This window comes from Salvelinus alpinus, chromosome 1, assembly GCF_045679555.1.
Source record: "Salvelinus alpinus chromosome 1, SLU_Salpinus.1, whole genome shotgun sequence".
Classification (NCBI taxonomy): domain Eukaryota; kingdom Metazoa; phylum Chordata; class Actinopteri; order Salmoniformes; family Salmonidae; genus Salvelinus; species Salvelinus alpinus.
In genome coordinates, this window is record NC_092086.1 from 82,964,475 (window position 1) to 82,991,540 (window position 27,066).

The 27,066-nt window shown below is 42.2% G+C and overlaps 1 protein-coding gene and 2 long non-coding RNA genes across 4 annotated transcripts; 2 read left to right on the forward strand and 1 right to left on the reverse strand.

The window, feature by feature from the left end:
- The first annotated feature begins 566 nt into the window (after positions 1–566).
- Positions 567–2,161, forward strand: LOC139531932 (uncharacterized). Its single transcript, XR_011666457.1, has 3 exons — positions 567–697; positions 1,244–1,459; positions 1,769–2,161. It is a non-coding gene; the product is annotated as an uncharacterized lncRNA (long non-coding RNA).
- An 11,005-nt stretch (positions 2,162–13,166) lies between these two features.
- Positions 13,167–14,118, reverse strand: LOC139531938 (uncharacterized). The gene is made up of 2 exons (XR_011666458.1): positions 14,001–14,118; positions 13,167–13,693 (listed from the first exon to the last, which is right to left on the reverse strand). It is a non-coding gene; the product is annotated as an uncharacterized lncRNA (long non-coding RNA).
- LOC139531927 (hexokinase-2-like) lies at positions 13,997–25,084 on the forward strand. 2 transcript variants are annotated; one of them, XM_071328932.1, is made up of 11 exons: positions 13,997–14,129; positions 14,723–14,833; positions 16,895–17,057; positions 17,366–17,514; positions 19,998–20,117; positions 20,395–20,490; positions 20,738–20,837; positions 21,459–21,642; positions 21,834–21,989; positions 22,291–22,524; positions 23,007–25,084. In XM_071328932.1, exons 2-11 carry the CDS (start codon positions 14,723–14,725, stop codon positions 23,194–23,196), a joined length of 1,503 nt encoding a protein of 500 aa, XP_071185033.1. In that variant the 5' UTR covers positions 13,997–14,129; the 3' UTR covers positions 23,197–25,084. The 2 variants fall into 2 exon arrangements, with proteins under 2 accessions (XP_071185033.1, XP_071185038.1); XM_071328937.1 differs by lacking the exons at positions 13,997–14,129; positions 14,723–14,833; positions 16,895–17,057; ... (2 more) ...; positions 20,395–20,490; positions 20,738–20,837 and adding an exon at positions 21,153–21,223.
- The last annotated feature ends 1,982 nt before the right edge of the window (positions 25,085–27,066 follow it).

Genomic DNA, 27,066 nt, shown 5'->3' on the forward strand with positions numbered 1-27,066 from the left:
GTGATTCTCCTAAGGTTCTACCTAGGTACCGGGGCCAACCTGTGCTACATGGAGGAGATGAGGAATATTGAGAGAGTGGAGGGGGAGGACAGATGCATGTGCATCAACACAGAATGCGGGGGATTTGGCGGCTCCTTAGAGTTGACCCGGACTGAGTTTGATAAGACTCTGAATAGTGAAGCTCAGCAAACGTCTGTATTCAAAATGTATATTCATTAATAACAGCCCTGTCTCTTATGAACATTGGAGGAATCTGTGACACTGCATGTGTGACTTTACACAGGTTTGAGAAGATGATTGGTGGGAAATACCTGGGAGAGATAGCCAGACTGGTCTTGATGAAACTGAACCAGCTAAAGCTTTTTGAGAGGCTGTCTGTGGACAAAGGATTTGTATTTGAAACCAAATACATCTCAGACATAGAAAAGTAAGTGATGCTTTTAAAATTATTTTCTCCTTGAGACTCAGTTTACTATAATTGATGGTGATACGAGAGGGTATATTGATATTCATATGAGATGTCACACATTAGACATTGTCAACAGCCTTTGTTATTTGTTTGCATCCTTTTAGAGCCAGTCTCTATGAGTAACTGAAGAATATGTCTTTTTTTGTGCCATGACAGGGCCTGGGGTCAGTCATTGACACAGATCAATGCTAGTGCCAGTTTTAAGGCCCAGAGACAGAGGAAACAGAGGTGAGCTCTGCACAGACGTACTGTACTCAGTGTGTTCCATAATTGCCTGCTGCCAGCTAAATAGCTGACTACTAACTCTCATGTGGCTGGCTACTTAATTGACTAACAAATTGGGGTGCAACAGTTGCCACCAAATTCGATTTTGTTCGGCAAAACTTTTGCTGGCACCCCCTAGCTCTCTTTTAAATGATGTTGGTTACTTCAGATTTTCAGGGACATACTGTGCACCACTATTCTGGTACCAGTCTGTTTTTATCTATCCTTCTACTCCTTGCCATACTAAACAATCTAATCTGCTAATCTTTGGCATATGACATAGGGTACAAGGAGAGGAATGTTAGCTAAACAGACTGTTACCCTGGCTAGTGTACTACATCATGGTCTTGGAAAAAGCTACCATACTCACATTTCAGTCAGGGAGTGGTTACGCAACTATAGTACAGCTCCAGTTACCATAAACAAACTGCTTGGTCTATAGAATATTTATTTATAGCGTTGTGTTTTTTGGACCACTGATTCCCTCTGTCTGGTGCCTTCTGTGTCCAGGAAAGACCAGGAGATTCTGACTGGTCTGAAGCTGCCATTCAGTCTTGTGGATTGTGAGATAGTGTATTTGGTGTGCAAAGCGGTGTCTAAACGTGCTGCCAAGTTGTGTGCTGCTGGCCTGGCAACCATTGGCAACTGTATCCGTGGCAGCCATGGACTGGACAAGCTATGCATCAATGTGGGGGTGGATGGCTCTGTCTATACAGAACACCCCAAGTAAGGATACCTCAAATTTACCTGAACTCTATTTTGCATTTTGTATTCACTTTTGTCAACCCAATTGACCAAAACTTTCCCTGAATTATCACTGTACTCCCGTACAAGACTCGGAAACCCAGACCTAGGCAAATGTCTGGAGAGACTACTCCCATACCAAAGCTAACCCTGTCTCAACACCATGTCTACAAAACTGTTAATAATTTCTGCCTCTATTGCTTTTCGTATCTAAACGCCATTCCTGTGTCCCAATAATATATTACACCTTCTCTCGACTATCCTTGACTCTCTACCTTCTGTCTCCTCCAGGTTTAGTGAGCGGCTGAAGGAGACTGTGGCCATCCTGGCCCCAAAATGTAAACTCACTTTCCATGTCTCTGAGGATGGCAGCAGGAGAGGGGCAGCCATATTGGCAGCCATGACTCAGGGGCGGGCCGATCAACCTAAGCAAGCCCTCATGTGATGGAGAGGAGGATGAAGGGAACACACAGGGGGAAATTAATCTATCTATTGCAACACTTTATTGTTATAATGAAAAATATGCTAACCCTTTATATGCACTTTATGTAACACTACACTATAATACAGCATATACTTTTTTTAACACGTCATATGCACTTTATATGCGTACATGTACAATGTATTATTATATGGTCATAATGCATACAGACCTGTCATAATTATGTATGAACTGCTTTTAATGTAAAACAATCAAAACAGGGGAAAATAATGAAGGAAAATATTTTTTCAATATATATATTTACATATACAGTACCAGTCAAAAGTTTGGACACACCTACTCATTCAAGGGTTTTCTTTATTTTTACTATTTTCTACATTGTAGAATAATAATGAAGACATCAAAACTATGAAATAACACATGTAGTAACCAAAAAAGTATTAAACAAATCAAAATATATTTTATATTTGAGATTCTTCAAAGTAGCCACCCTTTGCACATGTTTGGCATTCTCTCAACCAGCTTCACCTGGAATGATTTTCCAACAGTCTTGAAGGAGTTCCCACATATGCTGAGCACTTGTTGGCTGCTTTTCCTATGGGGGATTGGAAATGATTGGAAATGATGTGGACAATTACGTTGATGGAATCCACAATCTATCTGCAATATTAAAACTGATCTAAAAAACAGTCAAAACTATCAAGCATCCCAGAAATGTGCTAAAAATAGCCCACATTAACATGTGTAGCCTAAGAAACAAGGTTCATGAAATCGATAACTTGCTAGTAACAGATAACATTCATATACGGACTATTTCTGAAACTCACTTAGATAATACCTTAGATGATATAGTGGCAGCAATACATTGTTCGAACATCTACAGAAAAAACAGAAATGCCAACGGGGGTGGTGTTGTGGTCTATATTCAAAGCCACATTCCAGTAAAGCTTAGAGGGGATCTCATGTCTAAACTGTTGAAGTAATATGGCTACATATGGCTACATGCCTCACCTAAAGCCCATTCTTGTAAGAAGTTGCTATAGACCACCAAGTGCTAACAATCAGTATCTGGATATTATGTGTGAAATCAAATCAAATCAAATCATGTGCCAAATACAAAATGTGTAGACCTTACTGTGAAATGCTTACTTACAAGCCCTTAACCAACAATGCAGTTCAAGAAAGAGTTAAGAAAATATTTACCAAATAAAATCGAATAAAAAAATTATAAAGAGTTGGACAGATAACATTCATCACTGTTGGAAATATTTTCTTAACCCTTCTTTAACTGCATTGTTGGTTAAGGGCTTGTAAGTAAGCATTTCACGCTAAGGTCTACACTTGTTGTATTCGGCGCATGTGGCAAATAAAGTTTTATTTGATTTGACTGTAAAATTACTGTAAAAACTGTTGAATTTCTGTGGATTGATGAGGAATTGAAAAATGTTATGGTTGAGAGGGATGAGGCAAAAGGAATTGCAAATAAGTCTGGTTGCATAACCAATTGACAAACCTACTGCAAATTGAGAAATCATGTGACTAAACAGACAAAAAGAAGAAGAAACTACAGTATGAAACAAAGATAATTGCCAATTTTTTATTGCCAAGATTAGAAAACTTTAGCATGACATGCCAGCAACAAATGCTGGCCCTACACATCCAAGTATAACTGATCAAATTATGAAATACAAGCATTGTAATTTTGAATTCCGTAAAGTGAGTGTGGAAGAGGTGAAAAAATTATTGTTGTCTATCAACAATGACAAGCCACCTGGGTCTGCCAACTTGGATGGAACATTTCTGAGGATGACAGCGGACGATATTGCCACTCCCATTTGCCATCTTTTCAATCTAAGCTTACCAAAACGTGTGTGCCCTCAGGCTGTCACGGATCCCTCCAGAACTTTCATTACGCACACCTGGCCCCTATTCCCACTGATTGTATTTGTATATATGTGCCCTGTGGTTTCCATTGGGCGGTCGATTACTGTTACAATCTCCGTTGGTGCGTGTGAGTACCTGTGCTGTGTGTTTTTGCTTTCGTGCCATTGTGGATTGCAGATGATTACGGGTCTCGACCCGGGTGTTAATCATTGTGTGCGTGTTATTTATTCGAGGTACTCCTCGCTTATTTGTTTGGGTTTCAACCCTGTGTTTTGTTTAGTGTTTGGTTGGTCTTCATCCCCGTGCCTTTACACGGCACGCCGTAATTTGGGTACAATAAAAAAAACTATTATGCATTCCTGCATCTGTCTCCCAAATCTCTTCATACCAACGTGATAGTGGCCTGTAGGGAAGCTAACCCAAGAAGAGTAAAGCACCCTTTACTGGCTCAAATAACTGACCAATCAGCCTGTTACCAACCCTTAGTAAACTTTTGGAAAAAAATATGTTTGACCAGACACAATGCTATTTCACAGTAAATAAATTAACAGACTTTCAGCACGCTTATAGGGAAGGGCATTCAACATGCACGGCACTTAAACAAATTCATGATTGGCGGAGAGAAATTGATAATAAAAAGATTGTAGGAGCTGTTTTATTAGACTTCAGTGCGTCTTTTGACATATCAATCATAGTATGCTGTTGGAAAAACACATATGTTATGGTTTTACACTCCCTGGTACACTGCGGATTGAGAGTTATTTAATAAGGGTGTTCTTTAATGGTATCCTTGAACATAATCCAGGTAGAATCAGGCATTCCCCATGGCAGCTGTCTAGGCCCCTTACTTTTTTCAGTCTTTACTAATGACCTATCGTCTGGTACTGTTTGGACTCTGACATGGTTTATGAACTCTCGCCTGTCCCCGACCTGCCTTTGCCTACTCCCTTTGTTATAATAAATATAGGAGCTCTACCATCTGCCTCCTGTGTCTGCATTTGGGTCTCGCCTTGTGCCCTCATACCTTTCCTCAGCCACATTGTGTTATATGTGCAAAAGTACTATCTCACAACTCGATGAAACCGTCACTCTTGCGCATACATTTAGAAACAAAACATGCCAATTTGAAAAATAAGCCACAGAATTTTTTTGAGCGAGAATGAAGATGACGGATATGGCTGGGTCAATGCTGGGGGAAAAGACCAAAAAAACTATACAGACAATGCCTCCATTAAACAACACTGTTTCACGACGCACCAGTGGCATGGCAGGAGATGTTTTGAAACAACTACTGCTTCGCATACAAGCCAGTGAATTTTATGCGTTACAGCTGGATGAGTCAACAGACGTGGCGGGCCTGGCACAGCTCCTGGTATATGTCCGTTACATTTATGGGGGGCAAATTAAGGAAGACATCCTCTTCTGCAAACCACTGGTTACCCGGACAACAGGAGAGGACATTTTTAAAGTACTGGACAGCTTTGTGACATCAAATGGACTTGTGGTCAAGATGTGTTGGTATCTGTACTGAATGGCGCAAAAGCCATGACAGAGAGACATAGTGGAGTGGTAACACGCGTGCAAGCAGTTGCTCCCGACGCCACTTGGGTACACTGTGGCATCCACCGAGAGGCTCTTGTTGCCAAGGGAATGCCTGACAGCTTGAAAGACGTTTTGGACACTACAGTGAAAATGGTTAACTTTGTTAATGCAAGGCCCCTTAACTCTCGTGTATTTTCTGCACTATGCAATGATATGAGTAGCGACCATGTAACGCTTTTACAACATACAGAAGTGCGCTGGTTATCAAGGGGCAAAGTATTGACACGTTTTTTAAAATTGAGAGACGAGCTTAAATTTTCTTTACTGACTATAATTTTCACTTGTCTGAACGCTTGCATGATGACCTGTTTCTCACACGACAGACCTATCTGGTTGATGTTTTTTCTCACCTGAATGATCTGAATATAAGATTACATGGACTATCCGCAACTATATTCAATCTGCGGGACAAAATTGAGGCTATGATTAAGAAGAAGCTCTTCTCTCTGCATTAAGAAGGACAACACACAGGTCTTTCCATCATTGTATGATTTTTTGGTGTGCAAATTAACTCAAGCTTACGGACAATGTCAAATGTGATATAGCAACGCACCTGAGTGAGATGGGTGCGCAATTACGCAGGTACATTCCCGAAACGGATGACACAAAAAACTGGATTCGTTATCCCTTTCATGCCCTGCCTCCAGTCCACTTACCAATATCTGAACAAGAGAGCCTCATCGAAATTTGAATTTAATCAGAAGCCACTGATTTCTGGATTGGGCTGCGCTCAGAGTATCCTGCCTTGGCAAATCGCACTGTAAAGAGACTGATGCCCTTTGCAACCACTACCTATGTGAGTGTGGATTCTCAGCCCTCACTAGCATGAAAACTAAATATAGGCACAGACTGTGTGGAAAATGATTTAAGACTGTGTCACGCCCTGACCGTAGAGAGCTTTTTAAGTCAGGTTGTGATTTGGGTGGGCATTCTATGTTCCTTTTTCTATGATTTGTATTTCTTGGTGTTTGGCCGGGTGTGGTTCTCTATCACTGTCTTTGATTGAGAACCATACTTAGGTAGCCTTTTTCCCACCTGTATTTGTGGGTAGTTGTCCATGTATAGTTGCCTGTGAGCACTACGTTGGCTTCACGTTTTCATTTTGATGTTTATTGTTTTGTTGGCGACATCTTATAATAAAGAAGTATGTACGCTCACCACGCTGCACCTTGGTCTACTGTTTCCACCTTAAACGATCGTGACAGACTGAGACTCTCTCCAATACAATCCAACATTGCAGAGTTATGTGCATCCTTTCAAGCACACCCTTCTCATTAACCTGTGGTGAGTTATTCACAATTATTTTTGATGAACAAATAAGGCTTTACATGTAAGATGGCGAAATAAAAAGCCAAATTATTGATTATTATATTATTATTTGTGCCCTGGTCCTATAAGAGCTCTTTGTAATTTCCCACGAGCCGGGTTGTGACAAAAACACTCACTCATTCTTATGTTTAACAAATGTATCATATTGTGTGTGTGTGTGTGTGTGTGTGGCACGCTTACAATGATGGCAAAAAACATTTGAGAGTGCGCTGACCCTGGTGCTAGAGGGGGTACGCAACTGGAGGTTGAATGTTTGAAGGGGTACGAGACTATAAAAAGTTTGGGAACCACTGCTCTAAAGGAAACAGATCTGAGATAGGCTTACATAGGATTCTGGTGGTCAATTGGTTGTGTAGTAAAACAGTGTAGCAATCTCTCCAACAGCCGCTGAGGTGACCACAAGATTGCTACCCTTTTGAGGTTTCCTCTTCCTGTGATTTGAAGCAACTGGATGCAATGTGAACTGGATGCAATGCTCTCTGAACTTTTGTGCATGTTGTTATTTTGTACGTTTCTGCCAAAGACTAGGTCTGTTGAGTGAGGCATTGTTAGTGGATGTTAGATAAATATCTGGTAAAGATCTAACATTCAGAATGCATATTAGAAGGACAAGATGAATATGGTAGAATAACAGTCAGCTTATAGAGCGTTATAATGCTTTATGTATATTTATATACAGTATATTATAGAGCCTTCAGAAAGTATTTGACCACTTTACTTTTTACACATTTTGTTGTGTTACAGTCTGAATTTAAAATTGATTCAATTGAGATGTTTGTCACTGGCCTACACACAATACCCAATAATGTCCAAGTGGAATTATGTTTTTATACATTTTTACAAATGTATTAAAAATAAAAAGCTGAAATGTCTTGAGTAAATAAGTACTCAGCCCCTTTGTTATGGCAAGCCTAAATAAGTTCAGGAGTAAACGTTAGAAATAACAAGTCACATAATGAGTTGCATGGACTCACTCTGTGTGCACTAATCATGTTTAACATGATTTTTGAATGACTACCTCATCTCTGTACCCCACATACAATTATCTGTAAAGTCCATCAGTTGAGCAGGGAATTTCAAACACAGATTCAACCAGACCGAGGAGGTTTACCAATGCCTCACAAAGGAGGGCACCTATTGGTAGATGGGTAAAAAAAGAAGACATTGAATATCCCTTTGAGCATAGTGTGTTTATTAATTACACTTTGCATGGTGTGTCAATAAACGTAGTAACTAAAAAGATACAGACGTCTTTTCTAACAGTTCCTGGAGAGGAAGGAAACCGCTCAGATATTTCACAATGAGCCCAATGGTGACTTTAAAACAGTTACAGAGTTTAATGGCTGTGATAGGAGAAAACTGAGGATTAATCAACATTGTAGTTACTCCACATTACTAACCTAATTGACAGAGTGAAAAGAAGGAGGCCTGTACAAAATAAAAATATTCAAAAACATGCATCCTGTTTGCAACAAGGCACTAAAGTAATACTGCAAGAAATGTGGCAGAGCAATTAACTTTTTGTCCTGAATACAAAGTGTCATGTTTGCGGTAAATCCAATACAACACATTACTGAGAACCTCTCTCCATATTTTCAAGCATAGTGGTGGCTGCATCATGTTATGGGTATGCTTGTAATCATTAAGGACTGGGGAGTTTTTCAGGATAAAAAAGAAACGGAATGAAGCTAAGCACAGGTGAAATCCTAGAGAAAAACCTGGTTCAGTCTGCTTTCCACCAGACACTGACAGATGAATTCACCTTTCAGCAAAATGTGGAATAAATGAAGAAGTATGAACAGACTGCTTTCTGAAGGCAGTATATACAATGCATTCAGAAGGTATTCTGACCCCTTGACTTTTTCCACATTTTATTACGTTACAGCCTTATTCTAAAATGTATTAAATTAATGTTTTTCTTCATCAATCTACACACAATACTTCGTAATGGCAAAGTAAAAAACAGGTTTTGTGAAATTTGAGCAAATGTATAAAAAGCAGAAAAATAGAAATACCTTATTTACATAAGTATTCAGACCCTTTGCTATGAGACTCTAAATGTATCTCAGGTGCATCCTGTTTCATCCTTGAGAAACATCTACAATTTGATTGGAGTCCACCTATGGTAAATTCAATTGATTGGACATGATTTAGATAGGTACATAGAGTTGAAGTTTACATACACTTAGGTTGGAGTCATTAAAACTAGTTTTTCAACCACTCCACAAATGTCTTGTTAACAAACTATAGTTTTGGCAAGTCGGTGAGGACATCTACTTTGTGCATGACACAAGTCCTTTTTCCAACAATTGTTTACAGACAGATTATTTCACTTATAATTCACTGTATCACAATTCCAGAAGTTTACTGTCACGTTCCTGACCTGTTTTCTGTTGTTTTGTATGTGTTTAGTTGGTCAGGACGTGAGCTGGGTGGGAATTCTATGTTGTGTGTCTAGTTTGTCTGTTTCTATGTCCAGCCTAATATGGTTCTCAATCAGAGGCAGATGGTAATCGTTGTCCCTGATTGAGAATCATATATAGGAGGCTTGTTTTGTGTTGGGATTTTGTGGGTGTTTGTTACCTGTCTCTGTGTTTGTGTTCTGCACCAGAGAGGTCTGTATCGGTTTTGCACATTTGTTATTTTGTATTGTTGTTTGTAGTGTTTCACTTGTTCTGTATTAAACATGTTGAACACTAGCCGCGCTGCACTTTGGTCCAATCCTTGCTACTCCTCTTCGGATGAAGAGATGGAGGAAAGCCGTTACAGAAACACCCACCAAACCCGGACCAAGCAGCGTGGCAACGGGCAGCAGCAACAGCAGCAGCGGTACAAGGAGGAATGGACATGGGAGGAGATTCTGGACGGAGAAGGACCCTGGGCAGAGCCAGAGGAGTGTCGCCGTCCCAAAGCGGAGCTGGAGGCATCAAAAGCGGAGAGGCGGCATTATGAGGCGCTTGCAAGGCAGAGTGGCTGGAAACCCGAGAGGCTCACCCAAAAATGTCTTGGGGGGGGGCTAAAGGGGAGTGTGGCGAAGCCGGGTTGGATACCTGAGCCAACTCCCCGGGCTTACCGTGGAGTGAGAGGGCGTCGTACTGGTCAGACACCGTGTTATGCGGTAAAGCGCACGGTGTCCCCAGTACGCGTGCTTAGCCCAGTGCGGGCTATTCCACCTTGCCGCACTGGGAAGGCTAGGTTGGGCATCGAGCCGGATGTCATGAAGCCGGCCCAACGTATCTGGCCTCCAGTACGTCTCCTCGGGCCGGCGTACATGGCACCAGCCTTACAGGTGGTGTCCCCGGTTCGCCTGCATAGCCCAGTGCGGGTTATTCCACCTCGCCGCACTGGCAGGGCTACGGGGACCATTCAACCTGGTAGGGTTGGAGAGGCTCGGTGCTCAAGAGCGCGTGTCCTCCTTCACGGTCCGGTATATCCGGCGCCACCTTCCCGCCCCAGCCCAGTACCACCAGTGCCTACACCACGCACCAGGCTTCCAGTGCATCTCCAGAGCCCTGTTCCTCCTCCCCGCACTCGCCCTGAGGTGCGTGCCCTCAGCCCGGTACCTCCAGTTCCGGCACCACGCACCAGGCCTACTGTGCGCCTCAATAGGTCAGAGTCGGCCGTCTGCTCAACACCGCCTACACTGCCTGTCTGCCCAGCGCCGTCTGAGCCATCCGTCTGCCCAGCGCCGTCTGAGCTGCCTGCCTGCCCAGCGCCGTCTGAGCCATCCGTCTGCCCAGCGCCGTCTGAGCCATCCGTCTGCCCAGCGCCGTCTGAGCCATCTGTCTGCCCAGCGCCGTCTGAGCCATCCGTCTGCCCAGCGCCGTCTGAGCCATCCGTCTGCCCAGCGCCGTCTGAGCCATCCGTCTGCCCAGCGCCGTCTGAGCCATCCGTCTGCCCAGCGCCGTCTGAGCCATCCGTCTGCCCAGCGCCGTCTGAGCCATCCGTCTGCCCAGCGCCGTCTGAGCCATCCGTCTGCCCAGCGCCGTCTGAGCCATCCGTCTGCCCAGCGCCGTCTGAGCCATCCGTCTGCCACGAGCCATTAGAGCCGCCCGTCTGTCCCGAGCCATTAGAGCCGTCCGTCAGTCAGGAGCCGCTAGAGCCGTCCGTCAGTCAGGAGCTGCCAGAGACGTCAGCCAGTCAGGAGCTGCCAGAGACGCCAGCCAGTCAGGAGCTGCCAGAGACGCCAGCCAGTCAGGAGCTGCCAGAGACGCCAGCCAGTCCGGAGCTGCCAGAGACGCCAGCCAGTCAGGAGCTGCCGGAGACGCCAGCCAGTCAGGAGCTGCCGGAGACGCCAGCCAGTCAGGAGCTGCCAGAGACGCCAGCCAGTCAGGAGCTGCCAGAGACGCCCTACAGTCATGAGCTGCCCTACAGTCATGAGCTGCCCTACAGTCATGAGCTGCCCTACAGTCATGAGCTGCCCTACAGTCATGAGCTGCCCTCCAGTCCGGAGCTGCCACTCAGTCCGGAGCTGCCACTCAGTCCGGAGCTGCCACTCAGTCCGGAGCTGCCACTCAGTCCGGAGCTGCCACTCAGTCCGGAGCTGCCACTAGTCCGGAGTTGCCTCTCTGTCCTGAGCTACCTCTCTGTCCTGAGCTACCTCCTAAATCATGTGGGGGCCTTGGGGAGGATTCTTAGGCCAAGGTCGTGGGCGAGGGTCGCCACTCAAAGGACGCTAAGGAGGGGGACAAAGACAGTGGTGGAGTGGTGTCTTCGTCCTGCGCCGGAGCCGCCACCGCGGACAGATGCCCACCCAGACCCTCCCCTTGAGTTTTAGGGGTGCGCCCGGAGTTCGCACCTTGAGGGGGGGGTTCTGTCACGTTCCTGACCTGTTTTCTGTTGTTTTGTATGTGTTTAGTTGGTCAGGACGTGAGCTGGGTGGGAATTCTATGTTGTGTGTCTAGTTTGTCTGTTTCTATGTCCAGCCTAATATGGTTCTCAATCAGAGGCAGATGGTAATCGTTGTCCCTGATTGAGAATCATATATAGGAGGCTTGTTTTGTGTTGGGATTTTGTGGGTGTTTGTTACCTGTCTCTGTGTTTGTGTTCTGCACCAGAGAGGTCTGTATCGGTTTTGCACATTTGTTATTTTGTATTGTTGTTTGTAGTGTTTCACTTGTTCTGTATTAAACATGTTGAACACTAGCCGCGCTGCACTTTGGTCCAATCCTTGCTACTCCTCTTCGGATGAAGAGATGGAGGAAAGCCGTTACATTTACATACACTAAGTTGACTGTGCCTTTTAACAGCTTGGAAAATTCCAGAAAATTATGTCAAGGCTTTAGATGATTCTGATAGGCTAATTGACGTCATTTGAGTCAATTGGAGGTGTACCTGTGGATGTATTTCAAGGCCTACCTTCAAACTCCGTGCCTCTTTGCTTGACATCATGGGAAAATCAAAAGAAATCAGCCAAGACCTCAGGAAAAAAAACTGTAGACCTCCACAAGTCTGGTTCATCCTTGGGAGCAATTTCCAAACGCCTAAAGGCACCACGTTCATCTGTACAAACAATAATATGCAAGTATAAACACCATGGGACCACGCAGCCGTCATACCACTCAGGAAGGAGACGCATTCTGTCTCCTAGAGATGAACGTACTTTGGTGCGAAAAGTGCAAATCAATCCCAGAACAACAGCAAAGGACCTTGTGGAGATGCTGGAGGAAACAGGTACAAAAGTATCTATATCCACAGTAAAACGAGTCCTATATCGACATAACCTGAAAGGCCGCTCAGCAAGGAAGAAGCCACTGCTCCAAAATTGCCATAAAAAAGCCAGACTAGGGTTTGCAACTGCACATGGGGACAAAGAAATGTTCTCTGGTCTAATGAAACAAAAATAGAACTGTTTGGACATAATGACCATCGTTATGTTTGGAGGAAAAAGGGGGAGGCTTGCAATCCGAAGAAAACCATCCCAACCGTGAAGCACGGGGTTGGCAGCATCATGCTGTGTAGATGTTTTTCAGTGGCAGGGACCTGACAGAGCTTGAGAGGATCTGCAGAGAATGGGAGAAACTCCCCAAATACAGATGTGCCAAGACTCGAGGCTGTAATCGCTGCCAAAGGTGCTTCAACAAAATACTGAGTAAAGGGTCTGAATAAAAATAATTTATACATACATTTGCAGTCATTTCTAAAAACTGTTTTTGCTTTGTCATAATGGAGTATTGTGTATAGATTGATGAGGGACATTTAAAAAAAAATATTTGGGGTCTGAATACTTTCCGAATGCACTGTATATGGAGCAAATATATATGCTTTATGTACAGTTGAAGTCGGAAGTTTACATACACCTTTGCCAAATACATTTAAACTCAGTCTTCCACAATTCCTGAAATTTAATCCTAATAAAACTTCCCTGTCTTAGGTCAGTTAGGATCACAACTTTATTTTAAGAATGTGAAATGTCAGAATAATACTAGAGAATTATTTATTTCAGCTTTTATTTCTTTCATCACACTCCCAGTGGGTCAGAAGTTTACATACACTCAATTTGTATTTGGTAGCATTGCCTTTAAATTGTTTAACTTGGGTCAAACGTTTTGGGTAGCCTTCCACAAGCTACCCACAATAAGTTGGGTGAATTTTGGCCCATTCCTCTGACAGAGCTGGTGTGACTGAGTCATGTTTTGTAGGCCTCCTTGCTCGCACACGCTTTTTCCGTTCTGTCCACAAATTTTCTATAGGCTTGAGGTCAGGGCTTTGTGATGGCCACTCCAATACCTTGACTTTGTTGTCCTTAAACCATTTTGCCACAACTTTGGAAGTATGCTTGGGGTCAATGTCCATTTGGAAGACCCATTTGCGACCAAGCTTTAACTTCCTGACTGATGTCTTGAGATGTTGCTTCAATATATCCACATCATTTTCGTGCCTCATGATGCCATCTATTTTGTGAAGTGCACCAGTCCCTCCTGCAGCAAAGCACCCCCCACAACATGATGCTGGCTTTTCTAGAGAGACATGTCAGTTGCATCATTTTATGGATTGTATTCATTATGCTCTCTAGTCTTTATGTCATATTTTGTGTTTATACTGTATGTGTAATACATGCACTGTGATTAATTTATGAATAAGTACGGCTACATGAAGAAGTTAATGGAAATCGTTACCAAAATATCCTTTTGAATGAAATACAATGTGTGTAATGAATGTGTAAATCACAAAGTGCAACTATCCCCACCTCAATTAATTGACTAATTGTAGCCTACAAGATTATATACAGTAATCACGTGAAGGCATTTTGTGTAATTTACATACCCGTTCTGGAGGTGGGTGTATCATCATCACCGTTACAAGGCGAACTCATGTGCAACTGTTTTGCAGGAAGTTGATGCAAGTCTGAACATTGCTGTCAAGACACGGATTTGTCGATTTAATCCACTTAAGGTTAGTCTAATTCTTTAAACTAATTGTCGTTATTATTGGTCTTTTGTACAATTTTCTGTCGCATATCCTAAAATAGTTGAAAAGTCTACAGAAGTGAAGACTACTGATTTGACACACATTATAGGGTCTTGAGATAGAGTGCACTTCTTTAGCCTTTTAAAAGTGACATGTACTGAGAGATGAGTGTCACTCACTCTGACTGCAGGCAATGTAAGCCATACTTTGAGTCCAAATCTATTTTGCATGTAGTTGCCTCAAGATACATTATTTAAGTTAAATAAAATATATCACATTGACGTTGCAATGTTGCTCTGGTGTCATTGGATCTGCATTTGATACCTGGTGACAAGACATCTCAAAGTTTGAGTCAACTGGAAAACTATATTATATTTGACATCATCTTGCATCATTAATGATTAAATATTAAGAATTTGTGATATTACTGTGAACTCATTATCTATTGCCTTTATAGCCTAGTATCTATACTTAATTGAATAGTCAATATGGTACTGTACTGTAATTGCAAAAGTGACACATTGAAAATAGTTTTCTCTGCTAAGGATTACTAACATGTCCCCTATGTGTGTGTCCAGATGAGTTCCACAGATACCAATGCCGAGAGCGACGGCCCCGTCCCCAAGGGGGCCAGACTGAGCCGGGACGTCGCAAACCTGGACACCATCCCCCCAGACATCCTCAGTAAGGTACACCTGCTGCCTTCACGGGATGTCCCATAGAGACACACATAACCTCTGACCTTTCTCCTCTTATACTAGACCTGGGTTCAGATATATGTATTTGATTATTTGTTATTTAAATACTAATTTTCTGTGTATTTGAGTATTTTCTAATAATGTGGCCCGAATCAACTACTTCTATTGGAATAGAATAGTTTCTTATAAACTAAAGTATTTTCAAATACCTGGGAGTGTATTTGAGTATTTTCAAATACTTTCCATTTGTATTTCCAGATACGTTCCAATATTAAACGACGTGTTTTTTCAAATAAATATATCTAAATGCTTACTTTCGAATGTTTTTCTAAGTAATTGAAATACCCTAAACAGTATTTGAACCCAGGTCTTATACACAGTAGAGGGGACTTATTTGAGTGTGCTCTGTCTAATGTCTCAAGGCACTTGTATTGATATCTCATAGTTTGAACATAATCACAGTCCTCTTTGTCTCTCTGGTTCTAGTAGCTAGTCCCCTCACGGCGTAACCCATAATAATGCCTCATCGCTTTTGTCCACATTTTGAAAAGGTGTGTGGAAACACTGATTAAGTACAAGAGGATAATTTGTGTGACGTGTGACGTGTGACGTGTGTGTCTGTTCTGGTTTGGCGTCTCTCTCCTGGCCTTGTTTATGTGTTTTATCCAGTCAATGGCATCTTTCTTGATGTTATGATTCCACTGTACAGTAGGTGTTTGGGAAAAATTCAATCATATTTCTTAAAGTGGTTGCAATTATAGTGCTATCAAGTCTAAACCCATCAGATAATCAAAATGAACCACATTGTCATAGTCATGGAGGAACTGAGGCTGCTGTTATCATGCAGAGACAGGAGACACTGATCTACCTGCATGTTCTCTACCTCAGCCTTGCTGACCCCTGCCAGGGCATATTTCACAACAGCCTTAAACTGAGCCGGAGTGAGAGAGAGGGGCAGGGGGAGAGAAAGAGAGGAAGGCCCCAATCATTTAAGGAAGAGGAAAAGAGAAGCATGTAGACGTGCAATTGTGTCTAATATCTTCAGAGGTCTGTAATGTGTTAATGACAGACTACGTTCGACCAAACAATACCAGCTTTCTTCCTGTGGAATGGAACGTTTCCTATTTTGCCCGTTTTCTGGTTCAGGTTACACCCCTGTTGACTGATAAAATCAGACATTACTCAGTGCTGAAAGTTGTCAATGACATTACAATTATAATTTTTATTTGACCAGGTTAGTCTCATTGAGATTAAATCTCTTTTGCTAGGGGGCCCTGAATTAACATGGGTAAATAAAATTGCCCACCTGGATGAATTAAGATGTACATATATTGTAAATATAGTGCACTTTTTCCAGTAATTATGTTTTATTGTCACATACACTGGATAGGTAAAGTGAAATGTGTTGTTTTACATGGTCAGCCATAGTAGTACGGCATTCCTGGAGCAAATTGGGTTTAAGTGCCTTGCTCACGGGCACATCGACAGATTTTTTTGTTCACCTTGTCAGCTCCCAATGCTCTAACCGCTAGGCTACCTGTCGTACCCTGGTTTCTCCAGACAATATATCTGTGTCATCATAATCGGCTTTACAACATTTATTGAAGATTACAGTACAACATTTCATGAAGGGAACATACAAGGAGGATTAAATCATCTTGTGAATCATCCAGTAACATTAACATGATATATTTCTTCAACTGGAAATGTAATATTACAGACAGAGAATTGCTATGTTGTGGACAGCTGATGAACATTGCCACCTTGTGGGGAAACCTGCCTTTCTTCGTGCTGGCTATATTGGTCATCTTGATTTACACGCCATAATGTCGCTGGTTATGGGGAGTATCTTTACCATAGATGACATTGACAATGCTATCCTTCCCCTGATATCAATTTATCAATTTGGGTTGGGGTAAATTCCATTTCAATTTAGTCAATTCAGAAAGTAAACTGAAATTCAAAATCCTATTTCCGTTATTGAAAAGCAATTTTAGTTTAAACTTTCTGAATTGAAATGGAATTGAACCCTGATATCAATCCCTCTCATAGGTAGAAGTGTGCCTGCAGCCTTTCCGTCTCTCTGTGGAGAAGCTGCAGGACGTGTCATCTCGCCTGAGGAAGGACATGATCAGAGGGCTGGGCAAACACACACACTGCCGGGCACCCGTCAAGATGCTGCCCACCTTTGTGAGGGCAATACCTGATGGGAGAGGTACAGTACTGTAATCTGTAGTCCTTAAAGACTCTCCGTAGTATGCACCAGTGATCGAGGGTATGGCCCTTTGTTGAGGCCTTTACTTTAGTAACCTAATTCATTAAACTGTAGGTATACCATTCACCAGACAGCCTCTCACCCAGACTAAGGTGCCCAGTCTGAAATGAATCTATAGACCCCAACAACCCCAACACACTTCTTAATGTCCTCTTGCACTGTAGATATGATGGATTATTGATCATTGATTTTGGACTGAGCAAATTGGCCAACAGTAACATTTTCCTTGAACTGATTGGTCCCCACAGAGAAGGGGGACTTCCTGGCTCTGGACCTGGGCGGGACTAACTTCCGGGTGCTGCGTGTCCGCGTGGTGGAGGAGATGCAGAAGCTCCTGAAGATGGACAGTAAGATCTGTGCCATCCCCCAGGAGATCATGCTGGGGACGGGAGAACAGGTGTGTGTGTTTGGGATTTACATGTTTGTACAGTTGATCTCATCCCACCCCTCCCATGGGGCGGTCATTCTCTAACCCCAGGCGGGGTTTCTTACTTTTTCTTACTTTGTAAACATAAACTTTCAATGGTTCATTAAATCTAACTTCAACTACAAATATTGAACATTAGCTGGGAAACCGTCTGTCTGTCAGCCACAAAATCCCACTTAAACTGAGAATTTAACATGGACATACTCATGTGAGAATAAACCACTTTATATTTTACTGTACTTAATGATGATTTAAAGAGTAACCTTGTTTGATAAAATGCAATAACAGAAACCATAACTATTCTGGATTAGTGATTAACTGGAACGCTATTCAGTTAATAAGGGTTCCTGGTTGCAGGTTTTATTTTCAAATCTTGGAAGATGCGTTAAGAGAAGTTGTATAATTGAGAGATTTTTGTTTTGTGTTTCAATTGTTTTTTTATATCACTAGGAATGCAAATGTACTGTTTATGTACATATGTACAGTACCAGTCAAGAGTTTGGACACACCTAGGGTTTTTCTTTATTTTTACTATTTTCTACATTGTAGAATAATAGTGGAGACATCTAAACTATGAAATAACACATAAGGAATCATGTAGTAAACAAAAAAGTGTTACACAAATTCAAATATATTTGAGATTTGAGATTCTTCAAAGTAGCCACACTTTGCCTTGATGACAGCTTTGCACACTCTTGGAATTCTCTCAACCTCACCTGGATTGCTTTTCCAACAGTCTTGAAGGAGTTCCCACATATACTGAGCACTTGTTGGCTGCTTTTCCTTCATTCTGCAGTCCAACTCATCCCAAACCATCTCAATTGGGTTGAGGTCGAGTGATTGTGGAGGCCAGGTCATCTTATGCAACACTCCATCACTCTCCTTCTTGGTCAAATAGCCCATACATAGCCTGGAGGTGTGTTGGGTCATTGCCCTGTTGAAAAACAAATGATTGTCCCACTACGCGCAAACCAGATGGGATGGCGTATCACTGCAGAATGCTGTGGCAGCCATGCTGGTTAAGTGTGCCTTGAATTCTAAATAAATCACAGACAGTGTCACCAGCAAGGCACCATCACACCTCCTCCTCCATGCTTCACGGTGGGAACCACATATTCAGAGATCCTCCTTTAGCTACTCTGCGTCTCACAACGACATGACGGTTGCAAACAAAAATCTCACATTTGGACTCATCAGACCAAAGGACAGATTTCCATCAGTCTAATGTCCATTGCTCGTGTTTCTTGGCCGAAGCAAGTCTCTTCTTATTATTGGTGTCCTTTAGTAGTGGATTCTTTGCAGCAATTCGACCATGAAATCCTGATTCACGCAGTCTCCTCTGAACAGTTGATGTTGAGATGTGTCTGCATTTATTTGGGCTGCAATTTCTGAGGCCGGTAACTCTAATGAACTTATCCTCTGCAGCAGAGGTAACTTTGGGTGTACCTTTCCTGTGGCGGTCCTCATGAGAGCTAGTTTCATCATAACGCTTGATGGTTTTTGCGACTACACTTGAAGGAAATTTCAAAGTTCTTGAAATGTTCTGCATTGACTGACCTTAATGTCTTAAAGTAATGATGGACTGTCGTTTCTCTTTGCTTATTTGAGCTGTTCTTACCATAATATGGACCTGGTCTTTAACCAAATAGGGCTATCTTCTGTATACCACCCCTACCTTGTCACAACAACTGATTGACGGAAATGCATTAAGAAGGAAAGAAATTCCCCAAATTAACTTTTATTAACAAGGCACACCTGTTCATTTAAATACATTCCAGGTGACTACCTCATGAAGCTGGCTTAGAGAATTCCAAAAGTGTGCAAAGCTGTCATCAAGGCAAAGGATGGCTACTTTGAAGAATCTCAAATATAAAAACTTTTTTGGGTTAGTACATGATTCCATATGTGTTATTTAATAGTTTTGATGTCTTCACTAATATTCTACAATGTAGAAAATAGCAAAAAAATTAAGAAAACCCTTGAATGAGTAGGTGTGTCCAAACTTTTGACTGGTACTGTATGTATGTATTTACGTGTGTACAAACTGTATATATATATAAACATGATCATTTATTTGGCTACAGCAAATACAGTGTCTTATAAACCAATCTGGGCTGGGTATCCTGAAGACGCATGACACTATAATAAAATAAATCAAATCAAATCATATTCAAGGGAATACATATGGGTGACTCATACGGGTTGTGACTTTGCCAGGTCTCCTCAGGTTTTGACGGATGAAAGCTATGCTCAGTTTCTAGAGAGAACCTTACGTCTGACAAGCCGCACACCTTGCTTAATTAATTAAAAGGGAACATCACTTTTTGACAGGATGAATCAGTATCCTTTTTCCAAGCATCCAAGATATAATGCCATCAATATTACGCTATTAAATAACACTAATGCCACTGTGAGATTTTGACTCATTTGGATTTCTCTCTTTCTATCTCCAGTTGTTTGACCACATCGCTGCATGCCTGGCTGAGTTCCTGGAGTCTCTGGAGCTGAAGGATCAGACTCTGCCTCTAGGCTTCACCTTCTCCTTCCCCTGCGAGCAGAAAGATATCGACAAGGTCTGTCACACTGCCCCAGAGACACACATACAACAACTATCCATTCAAAAAGGAGACATCTGCACGCTTCAGCACAGCAATTAAAACATATACTAGAGGGAGGATTCAGTCAGGACTGATATGAGTAGGACGTTTTTCAACCCGGTCCCCAGTGGAAAGACAGTCGAGTAGCATCAAGAATGTCATTCAAGGATAGTTATGTTGTGGTGGTCAATTCCAATTTTAATTGTGTAACACTGTGTGAGAATACTGTAGCTAATGGGACCTGAACTTCCAGAGCATCCTGATCCACTGGACCAAAGGCTTTAACTGTTCCGGAGTGGTAGGAGAGGACGTTGTGAGGTTACTGAGAGAAGCCATCCACAGGAGGGGGGTGAGTCTATAAGCCTCTTTGAACCACAACAACTATCATCATTATTGCAAGATACAACTATCACCACTTCTCACCTAAAAATGTTTTACTAAATGAAAAATGTTGAATGTTATTACTACGGTACTATATAGTTAATATTGGCACACAAATGTGTATTTTACAGATAGGTACTTGTAACTTTTGCTTGAAGTGGTACCCTTAAACTTCTCTTCCTCTCTCTCTCTCTCTCTTTCTCTTACTCCCTTAGGATTATGACATTGGTTCCGTTGCCATGGTGAATGACACGGTGGGGACCATGATGAGCTGTGGATACAGGGACCAGAGCTGTGAAATTGGCATGATCATTGGTAGGTAGTGCCTAACTCACCTGCAGCCACACTACTGCAACCATTGAATTAGAGAAAATAACACAAATAAAAGCATAAGATGAGATGTGTCCCATTTAGCCTAGCAAGTGAAGGAGAGGGTGACTGTAGTAACCATATATAACAGTAATAGTATCATGTTATTACAAAACCACATGCATGTAAGTTAGGGATGTCAAGGATAACCATGGAGAGTCATATTTGGGCTCCCAAGTGGCGCAGCAGTCTAAGGCATTGCATCTCAGTGCTAGAGGCGTCACTACAGACCCTGTTTCGATTCCAGGCTGTGTCACTACCGGCCGTGATTAGGAGACCCATAGGACGGCGCACAATTGGCCCAGCGTCATCCGGGTTACGGTTTCCCCGGGGTAGGCCGCCATTGTAAATAAGAATTTGTTCTTAACTGACCTGCCTACTTAAATAAAGGTTAAATCATATATATATATATATATATATATATCTTGAAACACATCATGTAGTTTCTAGCACTTTCACACTGCAATGGCTCCCTCTGCTGGAGATGATGGCAACATGGTTTTGTGTGTGTGCCTGTGCCTATGTGTTCACATGTGTTTCTGTCAAACATTGTCTTTGCCTCCCCAGGGACGGGGACGAATGCATGTTACATGGAGGAGATCAAAAACGTGAAGAGAGTAGAGGGGGAAGACGGACGCATGTGCATCAACACAGAGTGGGGGGGATTTGGAGACGACGGCTCCCTAAAGGACATCCAGACTGAGTTTGACCTGGTGGTGGATGGAGACTCACTCAACCCAGGCGTGCATGTGTATGTATTTTTAATTAATGAGCAGTTGAAAGTACATATCTAAAATACATAAAATACAGCTATGACTGTGACCTCTATGCTTGGCTCTCTTGACTACATCCTGGCCCATTTATCGACTCTCTGTTGTATGCTTGTTGTATACTTGACTATCTGTTGTTTGTCCATGTCTGTGTGTCTGTCTCTGTATCCAGCTTTGAGAAGATGATCAGTGGGATGTACTTGGGAGAGATAGCCAGGCTGGTGTTGGTGAAGCTGGCTCGGGACAAGCTACTGTTTGGAGGAGATCTATCAGTGGCCTTGCTCACACAGGACAGCTTTGAGACCAGATTAATCTCCGAGATAGAGGAGTGAGTGACAGACACACCATGCTCTTATGTGTCATATATCTACTTACACAGACCCTAAATATAGCTGCTATTTTTATATATGAATGGGCTACATAATACAGAAGCTTCCATTGTGTAGCATTGAGAAAAATTAGCTGTCTTTACAACTATATTATACCATTTACCATCAATAGGCCTTCTCAGTCAGTTTAATCCTTAACAACCTATCTATTTGAAATCCATTTATGTCACTTATATCAGCTTGCATTCACACCAAAATATATTGATGGATGACTCAACTGACGAGTGTTGCTTGTCTCAGGGAGAAGACAGGACTGCAGAAGGCCCAGGAGATTCTGTCAGAGCTGGACCTGCCTGTCGGGCCTGTGGACTGTCAGATTGTGCGTCTGGTGTGCGACTCTCTCTCCACACGCTCGGCCCAGTTGTGTGCCACTGCCTTGGCAACCATTGCCAACCGTATCCGTGTCAACCGTGGACTGGACCATCTAAGCACCACAGTGGGGGTGGACGGCACAGTATACAAGAAACACCCCAAGTATGTTCACCTCCAATAGAAATTATATGACGTTTTTCACAGGGTTATTTCAGTGAAAAGATACAACTAAATCCTGCTTTTATTTTCTTGTCACTTGATTGAATGGAGGATATCCTCTTGTGCTGCCATAATAACTGCGTGGATTTCCTGCCTTATTTTCCTTAGTGTATTCACAAGTGGCTGAATCTCAATATCTGTCTTACCACTATCCTCCCTTCCAAAAGTGAATTATATTCCTCTCAACCTTCACCCTACCTTTCCACTCTGTCTAAATGCAGAAATTTCACATGATGGAAGTATTTAATGGAATAAGCTATTTAGTGTCAAGTGAGATTGTATTTAGTGTCAGGTGAGATTGAACTCTCAGGACCTATGTCAGTGTCAGGTGTCCAGGTAACCATACATTGATTTGACTATCCTCCCTGTCTCCCTCAACACGGTCCCTGCCCCCCCCCCCCCCCCCCCCTGCTTTTCCCCTCCAGCTTCAGTGAGAAGCTCCAGGAGACCGTACGCATCCTGGCCCCCAAGTGTGATATCACTTACCTCGTCTCCGACGACGGCAGTGGGAAGGGAGCTGCCATGGTAACGGCAGTGGCACAGAGGCTGGCCATGCAGTCCCGGATACTAGAGGACATCGATGGAGAGGAGGAAGAGGAGGATCAGGAAAATTAAGCCATGTATTCGACTAGACAACTTGAAATGCAGTACCATGAAAATGTCCCCCTCAAATGCTTTTGTCATAGACAAAGATTGTTAGGTAGGGGAGACCAGGGAACAAAGTAGGAAATAGTCCACTTTTAGTCTTTAGCTTATTTGTGAAAACATTATTTGAGTTAGATTTATTATATTTTTATGCAAACATAGTGCATTCGGAAAGTATTCAAACGCCTTAACTTTTTCCATATTTTGTTATGTTACAGCCTCATTCTAAAATTGATTAAATACCCCATAAGGACAAAGTCAAAACAGGTTTTTTAAATGTTTGCAAATTTATTCAAACAAAAAACAGAAATATCACTTTTACATAAGTATTCAGACCCTTTACTCAGTACTTTGTTGAAGCAACCTTGGCAGCAATTACAGCCAGGAGTTTTCTTGGGTATGACGCTACAAGCTTAGCACAGCCCTGTTTAGAGAGTTTCTCCCATTCTTCGCTGCAGATCCTCTCAAGCTCTGTCAGGTTGGATGGGGAGCGTCGCTACATAGCTATTTCCAGGTCTCTCCAGAGATGTTCGATCAGGCTCAAGTCCGGGCTCTGGCTGGGCCACTCAAGAACATTCAGAGACGTGCGTTGTCTTGGCTGTGTGCTTAGGGTTGTTGTCCTGTTGGAAGGTGAACCTTCGCCCCAGTCTGAGTTCTTGAGCAGGTTTTCATCAAGGATCACTCTGTACTTTGCTCCGTTTATGTTTCTCTCGATCCTGACAAGTCTCCCAGTCCCTGCCACAGCATGATGCTGCCACCACCATGATTCACCGTAAGGATGGTATTGGCCAGGTGATGAGCGGTGCCTTGTTTCCTCCAGACGTGAAGCTTGGATTTCAGGCCGAAGAGTTCAATCTTGGTTTCATCAGACCAGGGAATCTTGTTTCTCATGGTCTAAGAGTCCTTTTGGCAATCTCCAAGCAGGCTGTCATGTGCCTTTAACTGAGGAGTCGCTTCCGTCTGGCCACTCAACCATAAAGGCCTGATTGGTTGAGTGCTACAGAGATGGTTGTCCTTCTGGAAGGTTCTCCCTTCTCCACAGAGGAACTCTGTAGCTCTGTCAGAGTGACCACCGGGTTTTTGTTCACCTCTCTGACCAAGGCCCTTCTCCCCTGATTGCTCAGTTTGGCCGGGCGGCCAGCTCTAGCAAGAGTCTCGATGGTTCCAAATTTCATCCATTTAAGAATGATGGAGGCCACTGTGTTCTTGGGGACCTTCAATGTTGCAGAAATTGTTTGGTACCCTTCCCCAGATCAGTGCCTCAACACAATCCTGTCTCAGAGCTCTATGGACAATTCCTTCGACCTCATGGCTTGGTTTTTGCTCTGACATGCACTGTCAACTGTGGGACCTTATATAGACAGGTGTGTGACTTTCCAAATCATGTCCAATCAGTTGAATTTACCACAGGTGGACTCCAATCAAGTTGATGATCAATGGAAACAGGATGCATCTGAGCTCAATGTCGAGTCTCATAGCAAAGGGTCTGAATATTTACACTACCGCTCGAACGTTTGGGGTGACTTAGAAATGTCGTTGTTTTAGAAAGAAAAGCAAATTTTTTGTCCATTAAAATAACATAAAATTGATCAGAAATACAGTGTAGACGTTGATAATGTTGTAAATGACTATTGTAGCTGGAAACTGCAGATTTGTTATGGAATAATCTACATAGGCGTACAGAGGCCCATTATAAGCAACCATCACTCCTGTGTTCCAATGGCACGTTGTGTTAGCTATTCCAAGTTTATAATTTTAAAAGGCTAATTGATCATTAGAAAACCCTTTTGCAATTATGTTAACACAGCTGAAAACTGTTGTTCTGATAAAAGCAATAAAACTGGCCTTCTTTACACTAGTTGAGTATCTGGAGCATCAGCGTTTGTGGGTTCAATTACAGGCTCAAAATAGCCAGAAACAAAGGACTTTCTTATGAAACTCGTCAGTCTATTCTTGTTCTGAGAAATGTAGGCTATTCCATGCGAGAAATTGCCAAGAAACTGAAGATAACATACAACGATGTGTATTACTCCCTTCACAGAACAGCGCAAACTGGCTCTAACCAGAATAGAAAGAGGAGTGGGAGGCTCCGGTGCACAACTGAGCAAGAGGACAAGTACATTAGAGCCTCACAAGTCCTCAACTGGCAGCTTCATTAAATAGTACACGCAAAACACCAGTATCAACATCAATAGTGAACAGGCGACTCCGGGATGCCTATTGATGCCTTCTAGGCAGAGTTCCTCTGTTCAGTGTCTGTGTTCTTTTGCCGATCTTAATCTTATCTTTTTATTGGACAGCCTGAGATATGGCTTTTTCTTTGCAACTCTGCCTAGAAGGCCAGCATCCCGGAGTCGCCTTTTCACTGTTGACGTTGAGACTGGTGTTTTGCTGTCATCAAGGCAAAGGGTGGCTAATTTGAAGAATCTCAAATATAAAATATTTTTACTTGTTTAACACTTTTTTGGTTACTACATGATTCCATATGTGTTATTTCATGGTTTTTATGTCTTCACTATGATTCTACAATGTAGAAAATAGTAAAAAATTATGAAAAACCCTTGAATAAGTAGGTGTCCAAACTTTCCACTGGTACTTATGTTGAGATACATGGGGAATGTTTCATAGGTCAATAATCAATAAAGAGAATATTTCGAATTTGGCCTGGGAAAAAAATGTTGGTCAATAAAACAAAAAAATATTTATGGATTTAAGCAAAACTTCCTATGCAAGTAGATATACTAACCAAACATTAGCATATTGAATAATAGCTATCTAAGTGGTTTCTAATTTTAGTTATTTAGTTGTTACTTTGTGTCCTCATGCCAGAGTGTTAGTTCAGCCTTTTGTGAACTAACACTCGCAATAAATTTTTTACCTCTTACTAGCTCTGACTTTGCTGATAGCTACTTTATTGAGTAAAAATGTACTTACTGTGATATGTGGTTGTCCCACTTAGCTGTCTTTAGATTAATGCACTAACTGTAAGTCACTCTGAATAAGAGCCTCTGCTAAATTACTAAAATGTTCAATGCACATGCCCTGTGTTACTTATGCCCTGTGCAGCTAAGTGGGACAACCACATATCACAGTCACAGTAAGTACATTTTTACTCAATAAAGTAGCTATCAGCAAAGTCAGAGCTAGTAAGAGGTAAAAATTAATTGCGAGTGTTAGTTCACAAAAGGCTGAACTAACACTCGCAATTAATTTTTTACCTCTTACTAGCTCTGACTTTGCTGATAGCTACTTTATTGAGTAAAAATGTACTTACTGTGACATGTGGTTGTCCCACTTAGCTGTCTTTAGATGAATGCACTAACTGTAAGTCACTCTGAATAAGAGCCTCTGCTAAATGACTAAAATGTTCAATGCACATGCCCTGTGTTACTTATGCCCTGTGCCCCAGTCTCCCCTACATGCTAAACACCTCACTCACGTTCTTGGAACCTACTGTGTGGAAACTCAAATCATGAAATCATGAATTAATTCAACCTACTGTATGCATGCATGACTGTAAGTCGCTTTGGATAAAAGCATCTGCTAAATGGCATATATTATTATATTATTCTTAGAAAGTTCAACTTCTCTCTTTTTTACAGTATCGTATTTAAATAGTTACAACTGCAATGCAATATTTTCTGTATTACATAGTTAACTTTCAAGGGGGAAATTATCTTATTTCTGAACCTGCTGTATGTGAAATTAAAATAATGTTTTTAAAAAATGTATTAGTATATATAATTTTATACTAGAATGAAAACTTTGAATTGGGATTATCTCACTGTATTTAATATATTTTTAGACAAGATACTATAACACTGCAGCCATATTGAAATG

Excerpts from the sequence above, each read along its gene's own strand:
- LOC139531927 (XM_071328932.1), top strand. The coding sequence starts at position 14,723 with ATGAGTTCCACAGATACCAATGCCGAGAGCGACGGCCCCGTCCCCAAG. Across the intron at positions 17,058-17,365 it reads GGCAATACCTGATGGGAGAG|AGAAGGGGGACTTCCTGGCT; the intron begins GTACAGTACTGT and ends TGGTCCCCACAG. Across the intron at positions 17,515-19,997 it reads TGCTGGGGACGGGAGAACAG|TTGTTTGACCACATCGCTGC; the intron begins GTGTGTGTGTTT and ends TTCTATCTCCAG.